General features: G+C 37.4%; 1 protein-coding gene across 1 annotated transcript in view; it reads right to left on the bottom strand.

Moving 5' to 3' along the window:
• The window catches only part of HYDIN (HYDIN axonemal central pair apparatus protein), a 437,603-nt gene that overhangs the window by 192,983 nt on the left and 219,082 nt on the right, over window positions 1-25,538 (bottom strand). The window contains exon 19 of the mRNA XM_082606776.1: window positions 1,142-1,380. Within this exon, the coding sequence (XP_082462902.1) occupies window positions 1,142-1,380 (239 nt within the window). The remainder of the gene's footprint in view (window positions 1-1,141; window positions 1,381-25,538) is intronic.

Consider the following 25,538-nt stretch of genomic DNA (forward strand, 5'->3'; position numbering starts at 1 on the left):
TGTGGGGAGGGTTCCTAACAGTATTTTGTCAGGTACATCTCTAAACACAGTGTGTCCATCTTGGCTTCAGGGCCTTAGGCCAGAAGGCAGGAGCATCCCCTTGAGATCTGTTCACAGCACTGAAACAAACAGGCACCAATTCAGCTGGCTCCTGAGTGTCAACTAGTGACAATGCATGACTCTTCTGAGGAACCATAAACAAACCATCACACATGTCCTACATGGTTAGTTCAAACCCCATACATTTTTAGAGTCACATTTAGATCGTTCTGCTCAGAGATGTCTATACCGTACCACCTTTTATTTAAATATTTAGACTCTCTAGCTTTTCCTGAGTGATCAGGTGGAGCCAACTACAACCACCTCAGTTGTTGGTGCTACGGTGGGGAGGCAAGCAGAGAACATATACGAAAAAAAAAATTACTGGCTTTGCAATACCTGGTAAGATACATTTGATATATATATATATATATATATATATATATATATATAATTTTTTAAAAATATTTATTTATTTATTTGGCTGCGCCGGGTCTTTAGTTGCAGCACGTGGGATCTTCGTTGCCACATACGAGATCTTTAGTTGTGGCACATGGGCTCTTAGTTGCGGCATGCATGCAGGATCTAGTTTGCTGACCAGGGATCGAACCGGGGCCTCCTGCATTGGGAGCATGGAGTCTTAACCGCTGAACCAGCAGGGAAGTCCCTGCAATATATTTTTACCTTCCTAGTTATACTCTACTTAGGTTATCACTAAGATCCATTTGTATTTTCTACATTCATGGAGAGGAATTAACAATATATTGGAATCAAAGAAGAGAAATCATGTTCAAGATTCTGAATTTGTCACAGAGAAGCCACTGTAAGTTTTAGAGACGAATATACGTCCTGTGAACCATCTCTTCTCTAGTGTAGAGGGACACAGCTTGGAGAATGTAACCAAACTATGACTAGGAAATGTCTTCTTGTGGCTGATGAACCCATCTGGAGGGGGAAAAGTGAAGATAGGGAAGGGAGGGGGCTGACGAGGCTAGTTCTGTTTACTTAAAAATAATTTTCCAAAGTAGGAGTGATGCTCAGCTTATAGAATATATGTGATATATGTGATATGTATAAAACTTGGTCCATGATATTTCCTTACCTAAAATGTGCTCCCAAATTGAGTTCTGGTGCAAAGGGCTTATCTGAAACAATGGTGGAGCCAATTCCTGAAGCCTGGACAGGTATCCGGTAGGTGTTGCTATTTTCAATGTCCAAAATGACTGTGTCTTTGAATGTCAGTATGTCGTTCAGGTTGGCAGTCAGTGTCAGTTCAACATCACTTTCTGGGGGAACTGTGCCTTCCTTGGGTTCAACCATCCAGAGGGACGTTTTGTGTGCCTGTAACACAAGACTACAAGTTAACAGTGAAGATATTCTTGGCTTTTCATTTTGCACATGTCAAAGCCCTCTATACTTCAAATGCCTGGCACTGCAGAACTCAACATCAGAGACAAACATTAGTTTTTTGAATCAAAGCAGCTGGGTGTTTGTTGGCTTTTCTTTTTTTTTTCTTCAAAAAGCAGTATGATTCTGAAGAGCAAACCTACAATTCTACTTTTGAATGCTCTGTGAAGATTCTTTACATCTCTTTCTTAAGATGACAGCCCAGTTCTCTAACAAGCTTACACTAATTATCTGCTCTAATCTCCAAATTCTGAGATACCAACAGAAGGTACAACATCCTTTCTGGAATTTGGAAGTTTTAAAAGAAATGTTTTTCAAATGCAAAGTTTCCATGATGTTATAGTAGGGATGAACAGCTTTCATTAATAAACACAATATAGGAAGTCATCTTGGTTTCTATTATTTCATAATAATCAATAGAATTTCATTTGCTAAAACTCCAAACTTATTTTGAAATGTGTGATAGGACTAAATTATAGAGTTGGAAGTGACTCCCACCAACCTGTTCCCTTTAACTGCTTAGATCCTCACAGCTCACTCTCTTTCCTCCCGAAGGTCTTTGACCAAACAATACCTCTCAATGAAGCCTACTCTGACCATCACATTTTAAGTTGCAAGCCTTCCCCCCAGTACTCCTGATCCCCTTTACCCTGCTCTATATTTTCCCCTGAGCATTCACCATCTTCTGACATTGTGCATGATTGATTTATCATGCTTCTGTCTCTTTACACTACCATATAAGCTCTCCAAAGAAGGGATTTTTGTCTTTTTTGTTATTGTTGTTCACTGATACATCCCCAGGATCTATAACTATGCCTGGTACATAGTAGATGCTTAATAAATATTTGTTAAATGAATTAATATATCTGCCTTTTAATCAAATCCTTTGATGTTAGAGATCTTATTTATCATCTAAGGTAACTTACCCCTGGTTTTAATAACTCAAACTATTTGATATGTCTTCCTTATATTAAATAGAGATACATTTGTTTGTTTGTTTTTGACCTTCCGAACACTGGTATTTGGTCTACTCCCTTGGAGCTAAATAGAATAAATCAAATCTCCCTCTTTTGTTCAACAGCCCTTCAAATTCTACAACCAGCTTTAGAAGAAAACCTCATATGGCTCCAAAATAAGTTGAAAGTTTGGTTAAAGTGTCAAATAATAAAAAATGACTCATGCTATAAGCATCTTATTTAATTTAAAAATATAAATTCTGTTTCTTTGGTGGTAATCTATTTTCCCAGGCTGCTTCTAAGATTTTTATCCTTGTATTTGATTGATTATAGTGCAGGTTCACTACAATGTCTCTAGTTATGTGTTTATTTGTATATCCTGCTTGGAATTTGCTACACTTCCAGAATCTGTGGTTTGATATCTTTATTTCTGAAAAATTCTCAGCCATTATGTTTTTAGATATTGTGTCTGCCTCATTCCTTCTCCTTTCCTTGTATTACTCCATTACACATGGGTATGACTTTCCTAGTGTGTCCTCTCTGTCTCAGCCTTCATCTGCATTTTCCATTCTTTCTCTGCCTGTGCTTCATTTTGGATGATTTCCTCTGAGCTATCTTCCAGTTCATTATTCTTCCTTCAGCTGTGTGTAATTCACTGTTAAATACATTTATTATGTTATTAATTTCAGCATTTTTGTGTGTTTTTGAATTCAGGTTTTATTATTTACTTTTCTTTTTATACATTTTTCAGCCTTTTGAGATTTTTTAAAATTCTGATTATGACATTTGACTTATTAGCTACTTTTCCTAGTCCTCCTTAGTCAACTGTAAATTTGATAAGCAAATTGTTCTTAGGATTTTTCAATACATATAGCAAATACACGTTCAGTGGTTCTAAGGTCCAGGTGTTGTGGGAGACACAAAAATGTCCAAAGCACCATTCCTGCCCCCAAGAAGCTGATAGTAATGACATTCAGAGAGACCACCGTGTAAACAACAAAAATGCAAGTCAGAAGGAGGCTGGGGTGAAAGTGCCTCAGGGAAATCTAAAGAACAAGGTGCATTTCTGGAGCAGAAGATATTGAAATTCTTTGACTGTATGACAAATTTCCAGACACATTTTCTTTTCTGTCTAAATGTGAAATTGAGCATAATTATCAGGTAGTGTGATCTGATCCCTAACTATATATATATATATATATATATATATGTATTTATTTTAGTTACTTACTTACTTACTTACTTAATTAATTAATTGGCTGCACTGGGTCTTCGTTGCTGCGTGCGGGCTTTCTCTAGTTGCGGTGAACGGGGGCTACTCTTTGTTGCGGTATGCGGGCTTCTCATTGCAGTGGCTTCTCTTGTTGCAGAGCATGGGCTCTAGGATCCAGGGCTTCAGTAGTTGCAGCATGTGGGCTCAGTAGTTGTGGCTCACGGGCTCTAGAGCACAGGCTCACTAGTTGTGGCGCACGGGCTTAGTTGCTCCACAGCATGTGGGATCTTCCCAGACCAGGGCTTGAACCCATGTGCGCTGCATTGGCAGACGGATTCTTAACCACTGCGCCACCAGGGAAGTCCCCCTAACTATATTATACTATTGCTTAATAAAATTCAAATTTATTCTACTCTAATTTTATATATAAACAATTATCTCAAAATTAACACAAAGCACCATATCCCTATTTTGATTGCTGCATCATTTAAATCATTTCTAACAGTCCTGTTTTGAGGAAGAAATTACTCAGAAATATTTATATGGATAAATATTCATAGAAAATATTTAGTGATGACTAACAATGCACTGGGAAAAGGCTGAAGAAAGAATTGATATAGAGATCATTTCAAAACTTCCAGGATAATAATGGAGAGGCAAAGCCAAACTCTCCACTTCATTGAGGAAGAGTTTGATCACTCCCCTGTGAATCTTTCTTGGCTCCCTGTACTCTTCTGAGTAGGGAAGCTTAGCATAAGCCCTCTAAAGAAAAGCACCTAGAAGAAAACAACAACTTAAAAACAAATGTAAAATATACTCTATGGGCTGGATTTGAGAGGGCACTCCAGTCCAGAATTATCCTGCCTCTATTTAGTTTCTATGGTGTATTTCTCCTAGCAAGTGTAAAACACATGTAGCTCTATGAGGGCTTAGGTACAATGTAAAGCTGTGGATCAGAAACTTCCTGACAAGCATAGATTGGGTTTGGAATAGAGTTGCACTGCTTGATGATGGTTGTAAATAAGAAGAATGTATGTTGCAATTTGCAGGCAAGAGTTAGAAATTTCAGCCAGGCAGAATCTCACAGGATGGCAGTGTTTTGGAATGTCACCAAAATCCAGGTCTGGCCCCAAAGCAGATTCAGAGACCGGATTTGGTCAGTGGGCCCTGAACGGTCACTCTCTTGGGGACAGGCTCACAGGCACTTAAATAAGGAAAATCAAGATTTAAACTCAAATGCCAATTTCCCAATTCACAACTGAGGAAAATTCTATTCCATAGACCACAATGTTAATTATATTTCCTCCTGGTTTGAAAGTCTGCATGGGAACTAATAAATACATTGCATTTTAAAATTCAAATAAATTAAACAAAGCACAGAAGAACAGTTCTCAAGATTATAAATTGTTTATAAAGAGGATGTAGATGAATGATGATATGGAAATTTTATTTTAATTTTGGTATTAATGGAAATTATAGGTTTAACTCTAAGTCCAGAGGCCTGTTATTATTCACAACCTTTTTATATGGGTCATCTCTAGAGACACAGATATAAAAGAAAACAATTAAACATTAAACACCACACTAGTTAAACTAGGGCTGAGATACATATTTGTATGAGAATTATCTCTAGTCAGAGGACACTTGCCAAAAGAAATGTTGATGCTTGTATGACTCAAATTGTTTTTCCAAAATTTCTCTCTAACTTTTCTACTCACAGTAAATTAGCCCTAGTGGAATACTAAAATATTAAGAAAACAGTAAGCAAAGTCTGTCTTTCCAGAACATTAACCTGTATTTGTATGTAATTTTATCTTAAAATATTAGTAACAAAAAGATAATAATCCTCATAAATTCAATTTGGGGGACTACAGATCAATTATTACTGGCAAGAGAAACTACAAGATTGAATGTCACTGTATTTTGCTCGTGTTTATGTTCAAAGAAATAACTTCTTTGCATCTTAATTTATCCACTTTTCAAAAACAGTCTGTGAGACACCCCAAAACACACCACCAGACGTGGACCTGCCCACCAGAAAGACAAGATCCAGCCTCATCCACCAGAACACAGGCACTAGTCCCCTCCACCAGGAAGCCTACACAACCCACTAAACCAACCTTAGCCACTGGGGACAGACACCAAAAACAACAGGAACTACGAACCTGCAGCCTGCAAAAAGGAGACCCCAAACACAGTAACATAAGCAAAATGAGAAGACAGAAAAACACACAGCAGGAGAAGGAGCAAGATAAAAACCCACCAGACCTAACAAATGAAGAGGTAATAGGCACTCTACCTGAAAAAGAATTCAGAATAATGATGGTAAAGATGATCCAAGATTCTATTTCCCAGATACAAAATCTTGGAAATAGAATAGACAAAATGCAAGAAACAGTTAACAAGGACCTAGAAGAACTAAAGATGAATCAAGCATCGATTAAAAACACAATACATGAAATAAAAAATACTCTAGATGGGATCAATAGCAGAATAACTGAGGCAGAAGAACGGATAAGTGAGGTGGAAGATAAAATAGTGGAAATAACTGCTGCAGAGCAAAATAAAGAAAAAAGAATGAAAAGAACAGAGGACAGTCTCAGAGACCTCTGGGACAACATTAAACGCACCAACATTCGAATTATAGGGGTTCCAGAAGAAGAAGAGAAAAAGAAAGGGACTGAGAAAATATTTGAAGAGATTATAGTTGAAAACTTCCCTAATATGGGAAAGGAAATAGTTAATCAAGTCCAGGAGGCACAGAGAGTCCCATACAGAATAAATCCAAGGAGAAATACGCCAAGACACATATTAATCAAACTGTCAAAAATTAAACACAAAGAAATCATATTAAAAGCAGCAAGGCAAAAACAACAAATAACACACAAGGGAATCCCCATCAGGATAACAGCTGATCTCTCAGCAGAAACTCTACAAGCCAGAAGGGAGTGGCAGGACATACTTAAAGTGATGAAGGAGAAAAACCTGCAACCAAGATTACTCTACCCAGCAAGGATCTCATTCAGATTTGATGGGGAAATTAAAACGTTTACAGACAAGCAAAAGCTGAGAGAGTTCAGCACCACCAAACCAGCTTTACAACAAATGCTAAAGGAACTTCTCTAGGCAAGAAACACAACAGAAGTAAAAGACCTACAATAATGATCCCAAAACAATTAAGAAAATGGGAATAGGAACATACATATCGATAATTACCTTAAATGTAAATGGACTAAATGCTCCCACCAAAAGACACAGAGTGGCTGAATGGATACAAAAACAAGACCCATCTATATGCTGTCTACAAGAGACCCACTTCAGACCTAGAGACACATACAGACTGAAAGTAAGGGGATGGAAAAAGATATTCCATGCAAATGGAAACCAAAAGAAAGCTGGAGTAGCAATTCTCATATCAGACAAAATAGACTTTAAAATAAGGACTACTAGAAGAGACAAAGAAGGACACTACATAATGATCAAGGGATCGATCCAAGAAGAAGATATAACAATTGTAAATATTTATGCACCAAACATAGGAGCACCCCAATACATAAGGCAAATACTAACAGCCATAAAAGGAGAAATCAACAGTAACACACTCATAGTAGGGGACTTTAACACCCCACTTTCACCAATGGACAGATCATCCAAAATGAAAATAAATAAGGAAACACAAGCTTTAAATGATACATTAAACAAGATGGACTTAATTGATATTTATAGGACATTCCATCCAAAAACAACAGAATACACATTTTTCTCAAGTGCTCATGGAACATTCTCCAGGATAGATCATATCTTGGGTCACAAATCAAGCCTTGGTAAATTTAAGAAAATTGAAATTGTATCAAGTATCTTTTCCGACCACAATGCTATGAGACTAGATATCAATTACAGGAAAAGAGCTGTAAAAAATACAAACACATGGAGGCTAAACAATACACTACTTAATAACGAAGTGATCACTGAAGAAATCAAAGAGGAAATTAAAAAATACCTAGAAACAAATGACAATGGAGACACGACGACCCAAAACCTATGGGATGCAGCAAAAGCAGTTCTAAGAGGGAAGTTTATAGCAATACAATCCCACCTTAAGAAACAGGAAACATCTCGAATAAACAACCTAACCTTGCACCTAAAGCAATTAGAGAAAGAAGAACAAAAACATCCCAAAGTTAGCAGAAGGAAAGAAATCATAAAAATCAGATCAGAAATAAATGAAAAAGAAATGAAGGAAACGATAGCAAAGATCAATAAAACTAAAAGCTGGTTCTTTGAGAAGATAAACAAAATTGATAAACCATTAGCCAGACTCATCAAGAAAAAAAGGGAGAAGACTCAAATCAATAGAATTAGAAATGAAAAAGGAGAAGTAACAACTGACACTACAGAAATACAAAAGATCATGAGAGATTACTATAAGCAACTCTATGCCAATAAAATGGACAACCTGGAAGAAATGGACAAATTCTTAGAAATGCACAACCTGCCGAGACTGAATCAGGAAGAAATAGAAAATATGAACAGACCAATCACAAGCACTGAAATTGAAACTGTGATAAAAAATCTTCCAACAAACAAAAGCCCAGGACCAGATGGCTTCACAGGCGAATTCTATCAAGCATTTAGAGAAGAGCTAACACCTATCCTTCTGAAACTCTTCCAAAATATAGCAGAGGGAGGAACACTCCCAAACTCATTCTACGAGGCCACCATCACCTTGATACCAAAACCAGGCAAGGATGTCACAAAGAAAGAAAACTACAGGCCAATATCACTGATGAACATAGATGCAAAAATCCTCAACAAAATACTAGCAAACAGAATCCAACAAGCACATTAAAAGGATCATACACCATGATCAAGTGGGGTTTATTCCAGGAATGCAAGGATTCTTCAATATACGCAAATCAATCAACGTGATACACCATATTAACAAATTGAAGGAGAAAAACCATATGATCATCTCAATAGATGCAGAGAAAGCTTTCGACAAAATTCAACACCCATTTATGATAAAAACCCTGCAGAAAGTAGGCATAGAGGGAACTTTCCTCAACATAATAAAGGCCATATATGACAAACCCACAGCCAGCATCGTCCTCAATGGTGAAAAACTGAAACCATTTCCACTAAGATCAGGAACAAGACAAGGTTGCCCACTCTCACCACTCTTATTCAACCTAGTTTTGGAAGTTTTAGCCACAGCAATCAGAGAAGAAAAGGAAATAAAAGGAATCCAAATTGGAAAAGAAGAAGTAAAGCTGTCACTGTTTGCAGATGACATGATACTATACATAGAGAATCCTAAAGATGCTACCAGAAAACTACTAGAGTTAATCAATGAATTTGGTAAAGTTGCAGGATACAAAATTAATGCACAGAAATCTCTGGCATTCCTATATACTGATGATGAAAAATCTGAAAGTGAAATCAAGGAAACACTCCCATTTACCATTGCAACAAAAAGAATAAAATATCTAGGAATAAACCTACCTAAGGAGACAAAAGACCTGTATGCAGAAAATTATAAGACACTGATGAAAGAAATTAAAGATGATACAAATAGATGGAGAGATGTACCATGTTCTTGGATTGGAAGAATCAACATTGTGAAAATGACTCTACTACCCAAAGCAATCTACAGGTTCAATGCAATCCCTATCAAACTACCACTGGCATTTTTCACAGAACTAGAACAAAAAATTTCACAATTTGTATGGAAACACAAAAGACCCCGAATAGCCAAAGCAATCTTGAGAACGAAAAATGGAGCTGGAGGAATTAGGCTCCCTGACTTCAGACTATACTACAAAGCTACAGTAATCAAGACAGTATGGTACTGGCACAAAAACAGAAAGATAGATCAATGGAACAGGATAGAAAGCCCAGAGTTAAACCCACGGACATATGGTCACCTTATCTTTGATAAAGGAGGCAGGAATGTACAGTGGAGAAAGGACAGCCTCTTCAATAAGTGGTGCTGGGAAAACTGGACAGGGACATGTAAAAGTATGAGATTAGATCACTCCCTAACACCATACACAAAAATAAGCTCAAAATGGATTAAAGACCTAAATGTAAGGCCAGACACTATCAAACTCTTAGAGGAAAACATAGGCAGAACACTCTATGACATAAATCACAGCAAGATCCTTTTTGACCCACCTCCTAGAGAAATGGAAATAAAGACAAAAATAAACACATGGGACCTAATGAAACTTAAAAGCTTTTGCACAGCAAAGGAAACCATAAACAAGACCAAAAGACAACCCTCAGAATGGGAGAAAATATTTGCAAATGAAGCAACTGACAAAGGATTAATCTCCAAAATTTATAAGCAGCTCATGCAGCTCAATAACAAAAAAACAAACAACCCAATCCAAAAATGGGCAGAAGACCTAAATAGACATTTCTCCACAGAAGATATACAGACTGCCAACAAACACATGAAAGGATGCTCAACATCTTTACTCATTAGAGAAATGCAAATCAAAACTACAATGAGATATCATCTCACACCAGTCAGAATGGCCATCATCAAAAAATCTAGAAACAATAAATGCTGGAGAGGGTGTGGAAAAAAGGGAACACTCTTGCACTGCTGGTGGGAATGTGAATTGGTACAGCCGCTATGGAGAACGGTATGGAGGTTCCTTAAAAAACTACAAATAGAACTACCATATGACCCAGCAATCCCACTACTGGGCATATACCCTGAGAAAACCATAATTCAAAAAGAGACATGTACCAAAATGTTCATAGCAGCCCTATTTACAATAGCCCGGAGATGGAAACAACCTAAGTGTCCATCATCGGATGAATGGATAAAGAAGATGTGGCACATATATACAATGGAATATTACTCAGCCATAAAAAGAAATGAAATTGAGCTATTTGTAATGAGGTGGATAGACCTAGAGTCTGTCATACAGAGTGAAGTAAGTCAGAAAGAGAAAGACAAATACTGTATGCTAACACATATATATGGAATTTAAGAAAAAAAAATGTCATGAAGAACATAGGGGTAAGACAGGAATAAAGACACAGACCTACTAGAGAATGGACTTGAGGATATGGGGAGGGGGAAGGGTAAGCTGTGACAAAGTGAAAGAGCGGCATGGACATATATACACTACCAAACGTGAGGTAGATAGCTAGTGGGAAGCAGCCGCATAGCACAGGGAGATCAGCTCGGTACTTTGTGACCGCCTGGAGGGGTGGGATAGGGAGGGTGGGAGGGAGACGCAAAAGGGAGGGGATATGGAAACATATGTATATGTATAACTGATTAAATTTGTTATAAAGCAAAAAAAAAAACAAAAAAAAAAAACAAAAATATTAATGAGGATTCAGTAGATATGCTTCTGTCGGGCACTTTCCCAGGGCAGTGCATATCACTACCACTTTGGCTGGGAAGAGTAAGCAATTACATAGTCCTTTGTCACCTGCCATGTTGCAAATCCAATTAGAAATAAACATTTGCCATCAGTGCTCATTCTTCCACATCCAAAGGAGACACAATTCACATTTTTTTTCTTGGATAATCCAAGTTTTAGGTTATCAACACTATACTGGATAGGATATTACATACAGAATTTGCCAATGCCAGATAAACATTTTAGAAAGACTTTAATATTTTTGTTTAGATATAATCTCAGATATTTTCTTCATAACGTTATTGAGAATGACATAGATGGAAATGCTTTTTTTGTTTTAATATGGTTTCATTTTGAAAGTAATAGTCAAGAATAACAGAGCAAACTCTTACTTTACCAGCAAGTGCTTAACACTTAAAAGAGAGGAATACAACAGAAAATGGAAACTTTGAATGTATAAGTACAATGTGAGTTAGAGGTGTATTTATTGAGTCTTGTCCATGGAAAAATTCCACTTTTTGTATATCATGTTCCTTAGCAAGCTGTTCTGTTTACTATGTTGTTTGTTACAGATGTTTGACAAGTTACTACAGAGTTCAGTTTTACAACTTCCATTTTGTCAGATGCTTTTGCCAAAGAATACTATAATGATCAACCATTTAAAAATTCTAGGTTTTAGACATTATTTCCATCAAAGTTTAGCTTTGGGGTATCTTAAATGACTCCAGATTATGAGGGAAAGAAAATAAAAACTACAACTCTTGAATTTTGAGAATCATCAGAGGTCTGAACATTTTTCATTAGATTTTCATTCTGAAATGTAAAGGGTGAATTAGAAATCCTTTAAATTATATTAATGGCAAATAAGCTATCTGATCCTGATCCCTAAGACCATTAAACTGAAATTGCCTTTTTGGGCATATTACTATAACATTCAAATGAATCATATATAATCTCATATTTTTGTTCACCAAAACCTGTAAATTGAATCACACTAAATTTTATTTCTAATAGATATTAACTAAACCTACAAATGTAATATTTACTAGAGTGTTTTAAAATATTTTTGGTTTGTTTGTAATCTAAGGCATAAGCTATACTGTACACTTTCACTTGTTTTGCTTTGGTTCAATTATTAAAAGAGGGTATTTCTGTCATTCTCACAAATAATAAACACAATTCTCAATTTCAGATTCAACCAGGATCAAGTGAGGCAGTATAGTTTGACAGTAGCTAGAACAATATGCTGGTACTTAGCAGCTCTTGACCTAATGACCATTTCACTTTGCAATTTTTTTAAGTCACTTCACTCCCATTTCTTCCTAAAGAATCGATTGTCTCCAGTTACTTTTTGAAGATATCAGTTTGAACAAATCCATTTTGATATTATAAAAATCCACACCTTTATTTGCCAAAGTGATCTTCAGCAATGAGGTAGGAGGCCACACACATCTGTGCCTTACTGCTGCATCTGTTCCCTCCCTGAGCTGTGTCAGGCTTTGCTGTCCCAGACAAAAACCCAGGACATGGACCTGGGAGCGCTGGGGAGTAGGAACCCCACTGGAATGTGAGTCCAGTCATTTTTCTGCTCATACTGGGGGTAAATTTAGGAAGAAATTGGGGAAAAGAAATCTGTAGCTGTAAAAGAAGTCTCTAAGCATAGTTTATGTAAAAGAATTTTGGAAGTTGGGATTTGAATGTTGACTCATGAGAGTGACAGCAGGTCAATTCTTCTGTTTCCAATAATCTGAGTTTTTACCACCCTATAAAATATTTAGCTTCTAATGGTGAACTTGACTCAAAAATTTTCTAAATAACTGAGGCCTTTGAGTTCCTATGGTTCCTCACTCTCCTTTTACAAATTGAGAAAGTGGTTATAATATTGTACCAAGGACATTTCAGAGGCAGCTGTGATTCAATAACCTCTTTTTCTCCTGGTGTAAGATAACCATCTCTTTTGTCTTTGCTCTAGGGGCACCTTTGGAACTGTGTCGGCACTGGTCATCATTGGCTGGTGTAGTCTCTCAGCCTCCAAAATTTTCACTTCAGCCTTGGCCATGGAAGGGCAGCAGCTTCTCATTGCCTACCCTTGCGCCTTACTTTATGGACTTTTTGCCCTCCTAACAGTTTTCTGAAGATTATTTGAAATGGCATTACAGGATTCTATTTGTTTGTCACTGAGGTTATCCTGGAAATGTATTGGCATTCACATTTGGTCATATGAGTTCTGTTTTATCGCTGTTGAGAGAATAATAAGCAGAGAGACAAAACAGCACTTAAGGATGGGGCTCTAATAGGCTGTTTGGTTTGAATGATGATTTGCTTTTTGGTTAGTACATTAAAACAATTTAAAATACTTTAAAATAAAAAGGGATATAGCTGTTGTACTGATGGACCCTGCTTTTCTCAATGGATGTATTTCTGAGAAATTGTAAGTAAATAAAATCATATGCTGACTGGGTAGAGGAAATCTAAAAAAAAAAAAAAAAAAAAAAAAAAAAAAAAAAAACAGTCTGTGATAGCCCAGTCACAGCAATGTAGGGTTCTTCTGGCATGCACTTCAAAACTCTTACATGTGTAACTGATTCACTTTGCTGTATAGCAGAAACTAACACAACATTGTAAATCAACTATATTCCAATAAAAATTTTTAAAAAATAGATAACTAACAAGGACCTACTGTATAGCACAGGGAACTATACTCAACATTATGTAATAACGTGCATGGGAAAAGAACCTGACAAAGAATAAATATATATATATATATATATATATATATATATATATATATATATATATATAACTGAATCGCTGTGCTGTATACCTGAAACTTACATGATACTGTCAATCAACTATACTTTAATAAAAAAAAATTAGAAACAAAAAACAAAACTCATAGCCTCGACCCATTTCCCAGTTCCAAAGCCACTGTCACATTTATAAGCATCTGTTACAGCAGTACCCACTCTCAGCACCAATATCTGTCTTAGTCAGCTGGGACTGCTATAACAAAGTACTGCAGACTGACTGGGTGGCTTATAAACTACAGAAATTTGTTTCTCACAATTCCAGAGGCTCGGAGTCTGAGATCAGAGTGCCAGCATGGTTGAGTTCTGCTGAGAGCCCTCTTTCAGACTGAAGACTGTTGCCTTTTCCTTGTATCCTCACATGGAAGAGAGCAGAGGAAGCAAGCTATCTTCTGACCCTTAGCAGGGCACTAACCCCATCGTGAGGACTCTACCCTTGTGACCTCATCTAATCCTAATTACCTCCCGAAGGCCCCACCTCCTAACACCATCACATTGGAGGGTAGGGTTTCAGCGTATGAATTTTGGAGGAGTACAAACATTCAGTTCCTGACATTCTGCCCCAGGCCCCCCACATTCATGCCCTTCGCATACGCAAAATATATCCATTTCATCTAAACAGCTCCCAAAGCACATAACTTGTTTGGTTTCACAGGTTCGCAGCTAGAGAGGAATTTTACTTCAGGATGAATGTACCTTGAGTCTCACTCATACCTGATTTAATTGATATTCAGATGAGACGCTAGAGTTGATACTGGAATAAGTGAAGACTGTTGGGACTGTTGGGATGGAATGAATGTATTTTGCACGTGAGAAGGACATCAATCTGGAGGGGCCAGGATGGAATGTTATGAACGGAATGTTTGTGTTTCTCCCAAATTAATGTTGAAACCCAATCCTCAATGTGATGGTACCAGGAGGTGAGGCCTTTGGGAGGTAATGAGGGTTAGATGAGCTCATGAGGCGGAGCCCTCATGAACGGGATTAGTATCCTTGTTAAGAGTCATGAAAGACTCACTTCCTCTGCTCTGCTCTCTGTCACGTGAGGACACAGTGAGAAGTTATCTGTCTTCAGCCTGATGCAGCCTAGTGGTACTTTGTTATAGCAGCCTGAACTAAGACACAGTCCCAAAGTGAAAATACTAATATCCTCTAACATATTAACCATAGAAAATAACACAAAAGTGAGTTCTAAAGAGCTATAAATGCAAATACAACTTCCTATAGATATTTTTAAGTGAGTCATTATAGCATCATTTCATTGGAGTTTTTATTACAGTAAATAGGAATCTCTGACATATCATTTTCAGTCTGACCTACATAATCAAAGTAACACATGGAAATAGATTTCCCATGCTTGAGTAACTAGCCCTTCTCCTTACTTAGAACTATCTGTCTTACTTTCAGTTTTTTTTTATTCTAGGCTTTTATTTTGTCAAAGATTTCTCTCTTTAATGAAAAAATCAGTAAGATAATAAAGCTGGTTCCAAGGAGAATACAGAGACTGGTTTATATAGCCAGTGAAAGAAAAAAAATGCTGAAATACAATTGCTAAGTTAGATATTTGTTTAATTTCCTATAGAACAATAAAACACAACATTTGATGTAATCTTTTGCATTTCTACAAGTCTTTTAGAATTTAAATTTTAATGTCCTGATTGACTTTGAAAGACATACAGTAATCTTTTTAGGCTATTATTTTAGATAAAGTAATGCCAGCTGCTATAATGGAAAGATCCCTGATACTCAATGGCTTAATAAAACAGAAGCTTATTTCTGGCTCACATGCATTCCAGTTGGTGGCAGGAGTGAGGATGGGCTTCTGTTCCGTTCAGGCCTTCAAGGGCCCCAGCTAAACAGATACCGACATGTTTATTAATTCATGGCTTCTAAGCCAGTGTGGACATTGACATCTGCCTGGCCAATAAGAGAATGGAGGGTCATAGGCCAAGGTTTTATGCACAAGCCTGGAAGTGGCACACATCACTTCCGCTCACTTCCACTGGCCAGAGCTCAGTCACGCAGCCACACCTAACTCCAAAGGAGGCTGGGAAATGTCATCTGTTCTGGCCCGAGAGTAAAGGAGGACAGGCGTGGTGAACTGCTAGCTACTCTCTGCTATAGCTACCTTGTTGGTTCAGTATACTGTCACATCCTCAGGTGTTCCCCCAACTCAGATTTTGGAAGGTGAAGAGTTCACTCTATCAGAACACAGGAGTAGGAGTATAATTTGGTATTTCAACTTCTATGGGAATTGCAGGCCTGGAGTTCCTATCTGTCTGCTGTTAGGACAAATGGAGGGGCAGCTAGAAGATAAAATAAAAATGTTCTAGGCAGGATCATCTCATTCTGTTGGCCCTTCTTCCCAAATATATGGCCTTTGAACACTCTACATAGTTTTACTCACTTATGAGGCTCAGCTTACAATCAAAACATAAATCAATGCCATTTTTGTCCTTCTTTTATCAAAGAACAAATGCCTTTCAGAAGAGGGTACTGTCAATGTCAGCTTTCCTGTTCTAACCATTTATTTTCCTCATCTAGCCAGTAGCACAGGTCAACCCTCTGTCTACAATAAAGAGAGGGTGTCACCAGCCTAAGTGCTATTTCAAGTCAAGGGACATTAGTTTTCGATGGATGGGTACTATTTCTATTCTGATTCCTGCTGACACGGGTTGGCTGTTCTGGAAAGAAGACCTGAAGTTGCTCTCCAGGGCTGAAGTGGTAAGTTTTCTTTTTGATGAAGCTTATTAGTCAATGTTTGGCATAAAACCAGGCAGCAAAGTACATCCTAGAATCCAAGAACAAGGCACATCAAAATGCCAGCTGCTGGGACTTTCCTGGTGGTCCAGTGGCTAAGACTCCGCACTCCCAATGCAGGGGGCCCGGGTTCGATCCCTGGTCATGGAACTAGATCCCACATGCCGCAACTAAGAGTTCGTATGTTGCAACTAAAGATCCCACATGCCACAACTACAAGATCCCACATGCGGCAACTAAAGATCTCGCATGCTGCAACTAAAAAAAAAGATCCCGCACGTGGCAACGGAGATCCCATGTACTGCAACTAAGACCCGGTGAAGCCAAATAAATATATATTTTAAAAAATAATAATAAAAAAATAAAATAAAATGCCAGCTGCTAAGGTACTGGACTATCCTTACCAAAAGTCAGGCTCTAAACCACTCTCACCTTGTGTCTCTTTGGTATTTGGCTTTTAGGGGTATCCTTTGTTTTTAGGGAGGACTTGGCCTATGTGACATTTTATGTTAGATTAGATGGCACATTTGACTAAAGGAGGGATGGATGAACGATAATCATAGCTATGGAGAACATGTGGTAACCCTTTCAAAATAACAATACAGCAAGACAACGACTGATAGGTTAGGAAGGAACGCTCTAAAGGAAAAGAGACATTGTGGTTTGAGTCCCAGATCTGCCACATTCCAGCTGTTGGACATTGGGCATGTCACTTAACTGTGTCCAGCGTCAGCTTTCCCACCTGCAGCTCATGATACTGACTGCACCTTCTGCATAGAGTTGATGGTTAAATGAGGTGATGCACATAAAACTCAGAATAGTGTCTGGCACACAGAAAGTCTCCATAAATGACAGCTATTGTCATCATTTTACCAAGAGCTGAAATGTCCCACATGACACAATTATGGGCTCAATAGTATTTGTCCCTGAAATATATTACAAAATGGAGACAGTAAGGATGGATGCTAAGAAAGCATTTAACATACAATACTCTTGCCAGAAGAGAAGCATCTCATAAGGGTTTACAGTACGCAGAAGTATAAGATGGCTACTCCTACTCCATCTCCTGGTGTCCAGTTATCTTCTCCTAGTTATTAAATCAAACACTAGTCTAGGCGCTGCTGTGAGGGGATTTTGCAGACGGAGAGATTACCCTAGTGTTCCTGACTTATGCTGGAACACCGAGCCCTTAGAAGGGATCGGACTCTTCCTAATGAGGAGATTCCAAGCATGTGAGGGTCTATGGAAGGGGTACATGGTGGGGAACTGTGGGGGGCTTGACAGCTGACAGCAGTCCCTGGCTGACAGCTAGCAAGAAAATGGGGCCTCAGTTATTCAATTGCGAGAAAACAAACTTTGCCAAACCTGAGGGGGCCTAGAAGTGGATCTTTCCCTAGTCAAGCCTCCAGAAGGGAATGCAGCTCAGTCAGCATCTCGATCTCAGTCTTCTGAGATCCTGAAGGCAGGATCCAGCCAAGTCATGTCTGGACTTCTGACCCATGGAAACTGAGGTAATACATTTGTATTGTATTAAGCCACTAAGTTTGTAGTAATTGTTTATATAGCAATAGAAAACTAATACAGGGTTCCAAAGATGAAAAAAATTAGCTTTCCTAAGCCTTCTACCAAAATTTCAGCAACAACTGCCTCTGTTTTTTCTATGAATTGGGGCTAAAATGCCTGAGTCATTCCAGCAGCCCATGAACAACACATACAGGAGGTTGGTATGTGTATGTGCATATGACTGTGCAAAGGATGGAAAAATTGTGATCTTTTGCAATTCAGAATTCCATGCCCACTGGTGATAAGTGTTAAACCCTCCTCCTTAGATATGAGGGTACACATATCTAAGGCTAACATTTGCTTTTTATTTGACAATAGGGCATTAGCACACTTCTTGGGCAGTGATCAGGTCCCAAGGTAAAACAGTCAGAGCTTTTATAAATTACCCTATCATGTACTTAATATTTGCCATAAAAGACAAAAGTGTTTGCACATGTCGTTTCAACAGTAAACGAGAGCGAATACACTCAGGCAGACCTCCTACCTGCAGTGCTAATGACTATGAAGCTTGAAGAAAACAGCACTGTGCACTTTTCTCTAAAATGACTCGCTTGCCAGTTGAAACCTGCAGGAATTTCCTTCCATGGAATGAGAGGACACAAATAACAACAGGAACCACGGTGCAGAGTAAGGGATTTCTCTGGATTTATACTATTATCTCAGCAGATGATCATTTCTTTGTGGAACAAGAACAATGAACAGTCACTGAGGCCTTTCTCTTTTTTGTCCTCTAAATGGTATCTGTAGTCATATGGTTCCCTGCCCTGAACTGAGTCACTTTGCTGCTTAAAATAATTAACTGAACGTTAGGAGATGAAGTACAAAAGAAATGATGCCGGAGCTTTATAAGAGAAGCAGAGAGGGTCATGATTAAAAGAGGGGGCTTTAAAGTCACATGGAGACCTGTCGGTCAACTGTGGACTCTGCCCATTTGTAGCCAGGTGGCTTTGTATTCATTTTAAAATCTAGGTTTCAGTTTTCTCATCTGTTAAATGTATTCCTTGAAGATGAAATAAAATGGCTGCCAAGCACCTAGTACTTTGTCCACCACAAAGTAAATACTCAATAATTAGTGGTTATTATTAGCGTTATCATTCCAAACTTCACGTCCAGTTCTCCTTCCTGCTTGCACCCTCCCCAGTCTAGTTGACAGGAATCTCTTTCACAGGCCTGATCCTATGCCTCTCTTGCTGGAGATTCTGGATGGCTCTCCAATGTCTGGACCAGTGGTGCTGAATATTTTTCCCCTTTGAGAAAGCTATGGAACCCCTCCATAGAACAAGTACACACACACACACACACATACACACACACCACACATATCCCAAACTTTACATATAGTTTCCAGAGTTCATGGACCCCCAAACATGGTGGGTGTTTGTCATCTTTTCTGTTTGAAACAAAGGCAGCCTGCAATCAAGACTGGTACACCAGATAAGAACCTATGGTCTGGAGGATTGGTTCCAAATCCTTCGTTAGAGGGCCCCAATGCACTTTTCCAGGCTTACTTCCCAGGCACTGTCAATTTCCCACACACACCCTCGGTTTCAGCCACACCAGATCTTGCTGAGTGTGCTGTACATCACCACTGCACTTAACCATGCTGTTCTCTGGAAATGTACACCCCACTTCCCTGTCCTTCTCCTCCTTATGCCTCAAGTCTCCATTCAAACGTGCCTACCTATGAACATTTTTAATTTTATGGAAGAATTAGCCACTTCCTCCTCTGTGCTTATATATAACATAGCACACTGTAATACTGTGTTATTTTTGCATCCATTTTTTTTTGAAACTGTAAGCTCTTCGAAGAAAGAGATCATTTTTATGATTTTATGAAGAAAGATCATTTTTATGTCTCTCCCTTCAGCTAGCACAGTTAGTCCGAGGCATGAGGAAGATGCTCAAAAATATTTATTTATTGGTCAATAAATATATGAAAAATGTTCAGCATCACCAGTAAGCCAAAGAAACACAAACTTAACTAACGATACAACACTTTTTTTCATCTGCCAGTTTTGTAAAACAAACAAAATGTTAGCAAGGGAGAGGGTGACATTCTTTAACACTGATGGGGATAGGGTGGGTAGGATATAAACTGGTACAAACTTTCTGAGAGATAATATCAAAAGATGTATCAAGACTCTTAGTTATGTTCATGCCATTTGACCCAGCAATTGCATTTCTAGGTATTTAGTCTAAGGAAAGAGTTAAAGATGGGAGCAGCAATTAAGATGTGAGCACTGTTTACAGTGGTGAAAAACTGGAAACCACCTAGCAGTAGGGGATTAGTTAGTTAAACAACTGTCGTGGAGCCAAATGATGCAATAAAGTCAGTCACTGAAAATGATCTGAACAGGAATACTCCTTAATAATTCATATCAAAACTGACTATACTACATTGTTGAATGTAAATAGCTGGTAATGAAATAGTATTATTTGATGGTGGGGGGTAGGAATACACAGTCAGACACACAGACACAGTAAAGTTTTGGAAGATGTACACCAAAGATTTTATAGTGGTTATCTGCAGGGTGGCATACAGTGATTTTTCTCTCTATCCTTATAGAATAAACAGAAGTTAAGGAAATGTTATTTGTGTAACAAGAAGACACACGTATATTTCTTGAATAAATAACTAATTCTAAAAGGATATGATCACTCTTCTCTTTAGAGAGCATTTAATTTTAACTCTGTTTGCTCTCTTGCTTCAGATTTATTCCCAGTTTCTTCCTTTCTTAGAAGCTTTTTCTTTAAAAATAAATAATACATGTTACAGTGTTAAATTCAAATGGATTCAAGGGTAATGAGTCTCTCTCTCTCTCTCATGCCTGTGCATGATCACTAGCTACCATCCCCAGAGGCAGCCACTGTTTGCTGTTTTCTGCCTGGCTTTTCAGAGAAACTTTATAAGTAAAATTAGACATATATGTATTTATATTATTGCATATATACTTTTCTTGCATAAATGGGAGCATACTTATACACTCTGTCCTGAAGCATGACTTAAATTTTAAAATTTTATTTGTGTGAAATGTATACACAATTTCTGAAGTTAAATGGTTCTAGAAAAGTTATATTGTGAGAATTTGGTAAAGTTGCAGGATATAAAATTAATACACAGAAATCTCTTGCATTCCTATACACTAACAATGAAAGATCAGAAAGAGAAATTAAGGAAACAATCCCATTTACCACTGCAACAAAAAGAATAAACTACCTAGGAATAAACATACCTAAGGAGGGAAAAGACCTGTACTCAGAAAACTATAAGATACTGATGAAAGAAATCAAAGATAACACAAACAGATGGAGAGATATACCATGTTCTTGGATCAGAAGAATCAATATTGTGAAAATGACTATACTACCCAAAGCAATCTACAGATTCAATGCAATCCCTATCAAATTAAAAATGGCATTTTCCACAGAATTAGAACAAAAAATTTCACAATTTGTATGGAAACACAAAAGACCCTGAATAGCCAAAGCAATCTTGAGAAAGAAAAACGGAGCTGGAGGAATCAGGCTACCAGACTTCAGACTATACTACAAAGCTACAGTAATCAAGAGAGTATGGTACTGGAACAAAAACAGAAATATAGATCAATGGAAAAGGATAGAAAGCCCAGATATAAACCCACACACCTATGGTTACCTAATGTATGACAAAGGAGGCAAGGATATACAATGGAGAAAAGACAGCTTCTTCAATAAGTGGTGCTGGGGAAACTGGACAGCTACATGTAAAAGAATGAAATTAGAACACTCCCTAACACCATACACAAAAATAAACTCAAAACAGATCAAAGACCTAAATGTAAGGCCAGACACTATAAAACTATTAGAGGAGAACATAGGCAGAACACCCTTTGACATAAATCACAGTAAGATCTTTTTTGACTCACCTCCTAGAGTAATGAAAATAAAAACAAAAATAAACAAATGGGATCTAATTAAACTTAAAAGTTTTGTGCAGCAAAGGAAGTCATAAACAAAACAAGAAGGCAACCCTCAGAATGCGAGAAAATATTTCAAATGAAGCAACCGACAAAGGATTAATCTCAAAAATATACAAGCAGCTCATGCAGCTCAATATCAAAAAAACAAACAACCCAATCCAAAAATGTGCAGAAGACCTGAATAGACATTTCTCCAAAGAAGACATACTGGTTGCCAACAAACACACGAAAGAATGCTCAACATCACTAATCATTAGAGAAATGCAAATCAAAACTATAATGAGGTATCACCTCACACCGGTCAGAATGGCCATCATCAAAAAATCTACAAACAGTAAATGCTGGAGAGGGTGTGGAGAAAAGGGAACCCTCCTACACTGTTGATGGGAATATAAATTGGTACAGCCACTATGCAGAACAGTATGGATGTTCTTTTAAAAACTAACACAGAGCTACCATATGACCCAACAATCCCACTCCTAGGCATATATCCAGAGAAAACCATAATTCGAAAGGATGCATGTGCCCTGATGTTCACTGCAGCACTCTTTACAATAGCCAGGACATGGAAGCAACCTAAATGTCCATCAACAGAGGAATGGATAAAGAAGATGTGTTACATAGATACAATGGAATATTACTCAGCCATAAAAAGGAACGAAATAGTGCCATTTGCACAGACATGGATGGACCTAGAGATTGTCATACACAGTGAAGTAAGTCAGAGAGAGAAAAACAAATATAATATTGCTTATATGTGGAATCTAGAAAAATGATACAGAGGAACTTATTGGCAAAACAGAAATAGAGTCACAGATGTAGAGAATAAACTTATGGTTACCAAGCGGGGGGAAGAGGGGGTGGGATGAATTGGGAGATTGGGATTGACATATATACACTACCACGTTAAAAATAGATAACTAATGAGAACCTACTGTGTAGCACAGGGAACTCTTCTCCATGATCTGTGGTGACCTAAACGGGAAGGGAATCTCAAAAAGAGTGGGTATGTGCATATGTATAACTGATTCACTTTGCTGTACAGCAGAAACTAACACAACATTGTAAAGCAACTATACTCCAATAAAAATTAATTAAAAAATATTTTTAAGAAGGTATACTGTGAAAAACACTTTTCTCTTGAACCCACTCTCCCACCCTTCTCATTCTCACTGTTGCACATTAATGAGGGCAACCCCTTTAATTTTTAGCATTTTCTTTTGGTGTTTACCTTCACATCTGTAAGTAATCTACTGCTACTTCTTAATTTTTCAGTTTGAGCCTTATCCATTTGCTTCTACGGAAGATAACGATAGCTTTTTTCCTCTCCCTCTCTCTGTGCATTTGTTTTACCAACTCTTCTACATTTTCATTTTGGGTAGTTTCATCTGACGGTTCACTTCCACAGTTTTCATCTGTATGTATTACACAGTTAAACCCATCTATTGAGTTCCTAATTTCAATTGTATTTTTTAGGTCTTCAATTCCCATTTGTTCTCTTTTATACTTTCTAGATCTCTACCAAAATTTTAAATCTTGCCTTTTATTTCCTTCAGTATATTAAGCGTATTGTAGTTTTATATTAATTTGTCTCCTGTATGCCTGGTAATTTTTAAATTAACTGTTTGACGTTGTATATGAAAACTGTAGAGATACTTTGAGGCTTAAAACAATGTTGTCTTCCTCTGGTGAGACTATATATTTGCTTCTAGGAAAGATGTTGGGGAAAACTAGCAGTCCTGGAACTCCTTTATATAGGCAGAGATTAAAATGATTTAAAATGATTTAAAATACTAGCTTACTTTTGTTCCCAGAATGTAGCTTTTCCTAGTACTAACCAAAAGTTTGGGAGTCTTACTAAGTCCATTCTTCTCCAATTTTTCTCTCTCTAGCCTGACCTGACTCCAATGTTTATCTTCCTAGACCAGTGAGCTTTCTGAAAGCTCCTTTCAGTTTTTCAGCCTCTTCTGGTACTATATAGGAAAAGCAGTCACAAACGCTGGACGTATATTTCTCAATTTCCTTTTTCTTTTGGGTTGTCATTGGCTTTGTTTGCTCTGTCATTCCCTTAAACTTATGATTTTTCGTATCTTGCCCAGCTTTTCTCCCTGTTCTTAGAGGGAAGTAGTTCAGAATGATATATTGAATTGAAAGGGCTTGGTCTGAGCTTGGTATGCTGAGAGTTCCGGTTGGTCAAGCAATTGCCCTACCTCTTAATTTCCCCATTTGTGGGGAAAAAAAAGTCAGAATTTTAAGGCCAGCAGACTTTGATTGTATGAGGGAGGCGGGTATCTGTAATTTACACAGCTCTTAAGTATTATGTAGCAACAATTTAAAAAATTTTTTATTTTATATTGGAGCATAGTTGATTAACAATGTTGTGTTAGTTTCAGGTGTACAGCAAAGTGATTCAGTTATACATATACATGTATCTATTCTTTTTTCAACAATCTTTTAAGGCTACAAGGAGGTATCTTTGAACAAGGACAATAATGTTCTTTCTGAAAGTTACTGCCTTCTCAAGACAGATTAAAAAATTTTTTAATTAAAAAATTTACAAAATTTTTAAAAATAAATTTTTAAGATAAAAAAATTTAAAAGTGAAAAGTGTCATGTCAAACACAAGTCATGATGATAGTTAAATAAAAAGAAATAGGACTGCTCTGAGCACATAGGCATGATTTTCACAGTGCCAGGAAGCATTTGTACAAATACATGAATAAATAAGCCCCAAGGACCTAAAGAATTAGAAAGCTAATGAACCTGAAATTTCTAAAGTAAGTTATTTGCTAATAAACTTTTTTTCTTTGATGTGGAAGAACACATATGGATTCATCAATAAAAATGTTTTATATTTTATAAGATGGCTTCACTGTCAAAAATTATAGAAACAAGTGAAGAGTAAGGAAAAAGGCAGCATTAGAGTTCCCATTTGACAGAGCATTGTACTACATGGATCAGTTAAATTTGAAACCTTGGGGCCTCTCTGAGTGTGCCTTATTTCTTTTTCTTTCTTACTTAAGAAAAATATAAAAGATCTTAAGATACGGTGTCCTAAAAATTTAAGTCTTTCCATAAGCCATTTCACCTAGATCTTCTTGTCTGTCAACATTAATAATCAAAGTTACCATCTATTGAATGCTGAATGCTTATTTTTTACCAGGTACTTTCTACATAGATTATCATGTTTAATCTTCTAGATGCCATTATTAGTTCCATTTAAAGAGAAGGAACCAAAGGCTCTGAAAGATTAAATAACGTGCCCAGAATTAGTGCATGCACAGTTAAGGCTTGATTCCAGATCTGTTTGAATACAGTACCTATACTGTCGATAGTACAGAATACTACTTCAGCACTGACACACTTAACCACTCTTTGTTGAGTGACTACCATATGTAAGATAACTGTGCATGACACAGATAATGTTGTCCTCCCCTCCCAGACACACC

Source organism: Mesoplodon mirus (assembly GCF_964341445.2).
Source record: "Mesoplodon mirus genome assembly, chromosome: 19".
Classification (NCBI taxonomy): Eukaryota; Metazoa; Chordata; class Mammalia; order Artiodactyla; family Ziphiidae; genus Mesoplodon; species Mesoplodon mirus.